This window comes from Scyliorhinus torazame, chromosome 16 (assembly GCF_047496885.1).
Source record: "Scyliorhinus torazame isolate Kashiwa2021f chromosome 16, sScyTor2.1, whole genome shotgun sequence".
NCBI lineage: Eukaryota > Metazoa > Chordata > Chondrichthyes > Carcharhiniformes > Scyliorhinidae > Scyliorhinus > Scyliorhinus torazame.
Window position 1 is genome coordinate 14,670,065 of NC_092722.1, and position 8,245 is coordinate 14,678,309.

General features: G+C 45.5%; 1 protein-coding gene across 3 annotated transcripts in view; it reads left to right on the forward strand.

The window, feature by feature from the left end:
• The window catches only part of LOC140392593 (protein polyglycylase TTLL10-like), a 67,002-nt gene that overhangs the window by 36,573 nt on the left and 22,184 nt on the right, over positions 1 to 8,245 (forward strand). For all 3 annotated transcript variants that reach the window (XM_072477991.1, XM_072477993.1, XM_072477994.1), the window contains 2 exons: positions 1,767 to 1,938; positions 4,264 to 4,435. In XM_072477991.1, coding sequence (XP_072334092.1) covers positions 1,767 to 1,938; positions 4,264 to 4,435 — 344 coding nt within the window. The remainder of the gene's footprint in view (positions 1 to 1,766; positions 1,939 to 4,263; positions 4,436 to 8,245) is intronic.

Consider the following 8,245-nt stretch of genomic DNA (forward strand, 5'->3'; position numbering starts at 1 on the left):
ACAGGTCGATAGCCAAGAGTGCCTATCTCGTAGCGAGCATTGGAGTAAGACTTACGGTTTCTTGCGGCTGTTGTAGAGGGTCAGCAGAAGGGTCTCGAAGGGTGCGGAGAGGAGAAGAAGGGCCGCTTTGAACTTGGCCCCTATTCTTATAGTCCCCAGGGGCTTCCCGCCTCTCGGGGCGGACCTTGTACCTGGTTCCAAGTGATTGGACTTGGTCCCAATCACTTGGTTCGATATTCTCCAATGCTGGAGCGATTCCTTGATCGAGGGGTGGTCATTCACCTCTCTTTGTGTAAGTTCCTGCTGGCGCCGAAAAGTCTGGGTTGGGTTTGTGTTTCTAATTTGTAGCATATTGTTCCCGGGATTGCTACTTACTATGCAGATGGCTGGTGTGTTGTTGTGTTGATGGCTGCAGGTATCGATTCTGTCTGGCCTCCCCAGAGGCGAATACACAGTTTTACCTGCAGCTGTCTGTTTGAGTCCTGTTGGCTGATTTTCCCATCAGCCTCTTCCGTTCGCCATTTTAAATCGGGGTTTGGCCATTCTAATCGGGAGTTAGCCATTTTAAGTGGCTACAATAGGGAATAGGCGGGGAAGTGGGCCTAGGTTCGGTGCTCTTTCAGGGGGTTGGCGCAGACTCAATGGGCCGAATGGCCTCCTTCTGCGCTGTAGGGATTCCAGGTTTTTAGGGTCTAGAGGTAAGAAATATTATTCATTATATTTCCTTTCCATTTTTCAGCTAGGCCGGGCATCGTTACTGTTTCTTTCCCCACTTCACCTCCTGTTTTCTTGGGTTCTTCTTGATTTGTGCTGGCTAATCCTTTGAAGGCGCATTTTTTATTAACTTTAGCAATGTCTGTGTGAAGTGCTGCAAACTGATACAAAACCTGTGCAATGATTGTCCAGAGTTAAGGCCCACCCAAGGTTTCTTTATTTCATGATGTGGCGATGCCGGCGTTGGACTGGGGTGGGCACAGTAAGAAATCTCACAACACCAGGTTAAAGTCCAACAAGTTTGTTTGGAATCACTAGCTTTGGGAACACTGCTCCTTCATCAAATGACTCCCCTGATGAAGGGGCTGCGCTCCGAAAGCAAGTGATTCCAAACAAATCTGTTGGACTTTAACCTGGTGTTGTGCGACTTCTTACTGTCTCTATTTCATGTGGCAGCTCCTTTTCTCTCCCTGTGCTACTGCCATCATGCCCTGCATTGGTCTACATGTCTGTGGAGTCCTGCGTTGCTCGATCCTTGATTAATCCCATTCCAATTGTAGAAGTACCTTATTTGCCTCAATGATGTAGAACAAGGCCAGCAGCGCGGGTTCAATTCCCGTACCAGCTGAGAATTCTGAATTCTCCCTCTGTGTACCCGAACAGGCGCTGGAATGTGGCAACTAGGGGCTTTTCACAGTAACTTCATCGCAGTGTTAATGTAAGCCTACTTGTGACAATAAAGATTATTTATTTTACATGATCATCGTATTTCACTTGGGTACACCCTGTACCTCAAAATGCTTCTCTCTAATACAACTTGCTGCTGCATTACAACCCGTTGCATTACAATCTGCTGTGTTACAATCTTCTGCGTAACAGTTGCTGCTAATCTAGGTAGCATTGAACAATGCACATTGATCCTCCCATTCAGCTCCTCACAGTATTCTGTGGAAAGAGATGAACTCAGCAGGTATTCAACTGTTCGCTGACCATCGGGAAGGATTACATCTTTTCCCGCTGATGTTCTGTTTCCTGTCTTTCTCTCCACGCAGATGGACCAATTTGGATTTCGAAACCCGCCGGATCAAACCTGGGCAAAGGAATCTTTCTCTTGAAGTGCCAAGAAGACTGCCTGGACTTCCGTGCGAAACTGGAAAGTGTGGAGTGTAATTCTTCCAGCAAGATTTATTATTATGGCTTACCCATCAACAGAATAGTTCAACGGTAAAGAAGAGCAATAGCAAAATAAACCAAGCTGCAGGTTATGTGCTCAGATTGGATGGAAAGGGAATCATAAATAGTATCTAATGAAAGCAACTATTGAAATAGTATCACTCTTCTGTTACTTTGGATATGACACTTCAGAATTGTCCGATATCGGTAGAAATATCAACTGTAGATCAGTGGGTGACTCTGAGTCAGAAGGTTCAAGTCCCACTCCAGAGACTGAAGCCCAAAACGTAGAGGTTGAGTCTGCTATGCAGTGGTAAGGGAGTGCCGCACTGTCAAAAGAGCCTTCTATCAGATAAGATGTTAAAGCAAGGTCCCATCTGCTCTCTCGAGAGGATAATAAAAGGTTATTTGAAGAACAGTAGGGGAATTGGACCCAGTGCCCTCGTCAATATTTATTCCTCGAGCCAATGTCACTAAAGACTGGCGTGTTTCCTACATTACAACCGTCACAACACTCCAAAAATACTTCTTTGGTTGCAAAGCACTTTGAAGCCCCCTGATTGTGAAATTAAGCCCTATGTAAATGAGAGTCTTCTTTTTTACTGTATCAGGCCTGAAGTACCCCAGGTGGATATTGGTTCTGAAAAAAACGCCATTTGTTCTAATTTCCGGCAATGACATAGAACCATAGAATCATATAACATTACAACACTGAAGGTGGTCATTTGGCCCAACCTTTCCATACTAGCTCTTTGATAGTTATCCAAATAATCCCCTTCCCTGCTCTTTCTCCACTGTCCTGTACACTTTTTCCCTTCAAATATTTACCCAATTCAGTTCTGAAAGTTGCTGTTGAGTCTGCTTCCACAGCCTTTCAGATCACAACAACTCATTGTATATTTAAAACGTTTCCTCGTGTTGCCTCTGTTTCTTACCCCCAATCACCTTAAATTTGTGTTTTCTGGTTACTGACTCATAACCATTCATAAACACCCCTATCAAATCTCCTCTTAACTTTCTTTGCTGTTCAGGCGAAGAATTCAAGTTTTACCGGTAATAGAAGGCTCTCATCCCTAATACTCTTAGGAATTTCTTCTGCATCTTGTCCAAGATCTTGGCATCCACCTTACCATAGAATCCCTGCAGTGCAGAAGGAGGCCATTTGGCTCATTGGGTCTGCACTGACCCCTTCGAAAAAGCACCCTACCTAGACGCCCCCCTCCCCCCCACCCCTGTAACCCAGTAGCCCCACCTAACCTTTTGGACACTTTAGGTTGGCCAATCCTCCTAACCTTCACATTTTAAGACTGTGGGAGGAAATCGGAGCACCCGGAGGACACCCATGCAGACACGGGGAGAACGAACAAACTCCACCCAGACACTCACCCGGGACCCTGATGCAGTGAGGCAGCAGTGCTAACCACTGTGCCACCGTGCCATAAAGTGACTCGAATACAATTCTCTAACTGACAGTGGTTTATAAAGACATTTCATCTCAGGGCGGCACGGTGGCGCAGTGGTTAGCACTGCTGCCTCACAGCGCTGAGGACCCGGGTTCGATCAGGGCCCCGGGTCACTGCCGTGTGGAGTTTGCACATTCTCCCCGTGCTTGCGTGGGTCTCACCCCCACATCCCAAAGATGTGCAAATTGCCCCTGAATTGGAAAAAAAATAATTGGGTCCTCTAAATAAAAAAAAATACATTTAATCTAGACAAGTTCAATAAGATTTCCTTACATACAATGGTACAGTAAACACAAAGAGCATATTTACAATGTCATTATACAACAAATAGTGGAAATACTCCCCCTGAAGAATCAGCAGATGGTTTAATTGTTCCATATTTTACTTGGAGTTTTCAGACACATTTATGTGTGCAAGAAAACACTTTGAAAGAAAATCTTTGAAGATTGGTTTTATGAAGGCACCTTGCCATTTAAGACAGAGATGAGGAGAATTATTTTTCTCAATGGGCCTTTGTGGAGCTCTCTTCCCTGGAGGGCAGTGGAGGCAAGATCATTGACTATTTTTAAGGCCGGGGTAGCGAGATTCTTGACTAACAAGGGAGCCAAAGGGTATAAGGGGGTAGGAGTTCGATTCTGGCCTTGGGTGACTGTCTGGGTGGAGTTTGTACGTTCTCCCCGTGTCTGCGTGGGCATTGAGGCCACAATCAGGTCAGCCAACACGTTATTGAATGGCAGAGCAGATTTGAGGGGCTGATTGGTTGACTCCTGCCCTGAATTTGTATATTTGTAGATGGAGAGATGAAAAGTCCAGCATTAGCCCAAAGGAAAGCGCTAGAAATAAAATATCTGTGTGGTACCTCACAAACCTATCTTAAAACATTGCTAAAATGCCTACTCTTTTACCCACACAGATATCTACACAAACCTTTACTTCTGGAAGGTCGGAAGTTTGATGTCCGTTCCTACCTCCTGATTGCCTGTACATCACCTCACATGATCTTCTTTCGCCATGGTTATGTCAAACTTGCGTGCAACAAATACGATCCATATTCGGATGATCTGACAAGTCACCTGACCAATCAGGCAAGTTGAACGAATGGAAAATATCCTTTTTAATTTCCCTTGTAACTGTTAGAAGTTATGAGTTGACTGTTAGACTATCGTGAAATAATATGAAGATGTAAAGTAGATTCTTAAATGTTTTCAGGTCTTTATAAAGTCTTCCTACCCTAAATTATGAGCTTCCATACCTTAGATCACTCACGAGTGAATCCCAACTACCCAAACCTCCGACAGGGACCCCCTCTCCCACCACTCCCTTCCCTGAGATTTATGTAAAGTGATGGATGTTAGACTGCTTTCCTGTTCCACTTTCTTTTGTTATTTTATACACAAATATCAGATATAACAACCCAAGACCTTGTCTTTAATGAGCTTGTGTTACACTGTTGCGAGTTTCTTTTACTCTGTCTTTTCTGTGGCTCTGTTCCAATTATGGCAATCAGTGAGTTTGCCCTTCCTTTTATGTCATCTATGTCCGAATGCTTAGCGTCGCCAGGTATCAAATGATACCACCACAAGTTTCAATCGGCTGTCGATCAAAGAGCCAAACACCAGTTAGTTCAAGGTCAAGGGTACTTTATTTACACACACAATTAGTCATGCAACATAAACACTACTAGTTAACTACACCTTTCAACAAGACAACCTGTACTTAACTTCGGGCACTCGGCTTAGGTCAGAAAACAGTGGCCGCTGTTCAATTCTGGATCTCTCGGGTTCGAAGGAGTAATTGCTGCTCAGCTGGGCTCTTCCGTCTGGTAGCGAACGTTGAACTTGGACTCGCTTCTGGTGTTGCTGCATTTGGCGATGACCGTGACTGGGGTACCAAGGCCAAAGGAGAGCGAACATATGGCGAACTCTTCTTCTTATACTCGGGGGGTTTTCACGCTCTTTTGGACGGTCCTTCAATTTGGGCCTTACTAATTGGGTGATCCCTGATCACTCCGTTCGATTCCTTAGCCAATAAGTGGGCGGGGATCTGGATGGCTGGGCGTGTCCCAAGCGGTCACTGACCCCGTTGTTTGCGTTTCCCTTGAACAGGGAGTGGCGCCGAAATGTCTGGGACTGTCCCGGTTGCTGGAGTACCAGTCCTTTGTTTTGGTGAAGATGGATCATCAAATGTTAATCGGCCCCATTAAAATGCTAATGGAACGGAGTTTTGATACTGTCTGGACTTTTTGCTGACAAATATGCATTTCAGGCTCTGAGCCTGCCTGAGTCTTGGCTTGTCCATTTTACCCGCCAGGCTTTGCAAGTTTCTCTGTACCTAGTTGGAAGTGGCCATCCCAGATGGCTACAATACAATGCCACATGAATACGCAGAAAGATCGCACCACATGATATTAATATGATGACATAAGACCATAAGACACAGGAGCAGAATTAGGCCACTCGGCCCATCGAGTCTGCTCTGCCATTCAATCATGGCTCATATTTTGCTCATCCTCATTCTCCTGCCTTCTCCCCCTGATCCCCTTGTTAATCAAGAACCTATCTCTCCCTGTCTTAAAGACACTCAGTGATTTGGCCTCCACAGCCTTCTGCAGCAAAGTGTTCCAAAGATTCACCACCCTCTGGCTGAAGAAATCCCTCCTCATCTGTTTTAAAGGATCGTCCCTTCTTTATTATTGAGTTCACTATTCGTTGTAAGAAATCGCAATTCACAATTCCAGTTTGACTACAGCAAACAGTGGTCTACCTAAAATTCTGACACCAATTCCAACTTTTGGTCTCTACATTCCATGCATACTAACATTAAACCATAATCATTAAAAGACACATAGTGCAGATTTCAGATATACAGCATGGAGCCAGGAAAGTACATTTAAGGTCTCAATCTTACCCAAAGACTCTGTTGCCATGGTTGTATGGTCTAGTTCAATCACTTAATTACAATAAACAGTGACCAAAAAGCATGTCCCAGACTCTGAAGTCATGAGTGAATGATTTTCTCTGCCATTCAGCCCCTCAACCTTGACTCAAGATTGCTTTGCAAAGCATCCCTGTTCAGCAGAAGTGAAGCTGTTTTAACTCATGGTCTGTCCATCCCAGTGAGGTATTTGGGCAATGTGAACTCACATTCCCATAGTGGGGAGAACGAATACCAAACCGTGTTCCATAATTGCTTTTAAGTACTGGGCTATTTTATGTGTCTACAAGTTACCATCTGCACTCTTTGAAAGCATCATATCAGCTTTGATTTGAAGTATTAAACATCATGTGATTGTTTTGAACGAACCGCGAAATAGTGAATCTGACAGTGACATGGGGGCGCGATCTATTCAAATGGGGACAGAGTCCTATGGCGCGAGATTAGTCGGGTGTTTCCCAGCGCTCGGAGAGCCAAGAAACATCCTGCTAGCTAACGTCCATCCAGGTAGATCAGGGCCTCAGCGGGGAACTTTCCGACGAGGCCGCACCTCGCCCTGATTTTTGCACTGAGCTCCGCTGGCCAGAACTCCTCAGTGCAGTGACAGATCGGTATGCCATTTTTAAATGGCATTCCAAAGGAGTCCCAAACCGCCCCCCCCCCCCCCCCCCAGCCCTAACTCACTAAAAGGAGGTGCCCAGGCCCTACAAGGCACTACACTGCTCAAAAAATGCCAGCTTGGCACCTTGGCAGTGCCAGTCTGGCACCCCGATGGCACTGCCAGCATGCCTGGGTGGCATCAGCAGTGCCATGGTACTACTCTACCCAGAGGGCATGCATCTGGGGTCCTCCAATCCCCCGGGAGACCCCCATGAGTGCCGTTCAGTCTGGTCCCCGTTTGTGGAGACCAGCACTGCACCACGCTCGCCCGAGGTCTCGAAGGTGAGGGGGGTTAGATCACACGCCTTGGTTAGATCTCAGGAACGCATATCAGAGTGACATTAGCTGCCTCACTCAAATATGCAGATTTGCCAGAAAGCAATCCTGCCCCCAATGGGTGGGATTCACATCGTGACGTCTCACGAGATCGCATTTGATCTCGCGAGGCGTGACGAGCCGGATAGATCCTGGAAGCGGGATCTCCCAGCATCTACCTGTTGCATTTCGTCTCGCTGCTTTTCCGGCACAAAGCAGCCGGTAGATCCTGCCCGTAATACATTTACACATTTATATAGTCAAATCCCTCCATGGCCTCACCATTTCCTATCTCTTTGACTTCCTCCATCCTTGCATCCTTTCCAATATCTGTACTCCTCCGATTCCAGCTCGTCATGCCTTCAACTGCCTAAGCTCTAGAATTCCCTCCATTACCTTCTCCACCTCTCGATCTCCTTTGCCCTCCCAAGGTGCTCATTAAGGTTTATCCTTTTGACCAAGCTTTCAGTTACCTGCCCTAACATCTCCTTAACGTGTCTTGTCTCAAATCTTGTTTGATTATACTGCTCTGAATCACCTTGAGTCATTTTACTCTCCTAAAGGCTCCATTATAAATGCACCTTGTTGTTTTTGAAATATCTGATCTAACTCCTCGATTCAACAAAACAAAAGGTTACAATTCCAGGAACGAGACTATTCCTCTGGACGGGATTGTTAAAGGTGTGGCATTTTCCCGGCCTCTTCCAAATTTTGACAACAGCTCTTTTTCTTTTTTTAAGATTTGCAAAGTGCCACATTTTGTGAGCTCCAGCCATCGCCCCCTCATGAGAAACTGCTCCAGTTTGAACAGAAAGGTCTTTCACTTTTCCGCGACTCTGGCATTCTTTTTTCAATATTTCTCACTCATTCAAATCACTTACAAATGTTTGAAACTTGTGCTGGGCTCCATGTTAAACCTACAACCAAGGAAAACGATGGGATCACACCTCACTACAATTTAGTGATTGATTTTTTTGCGAGTTAGA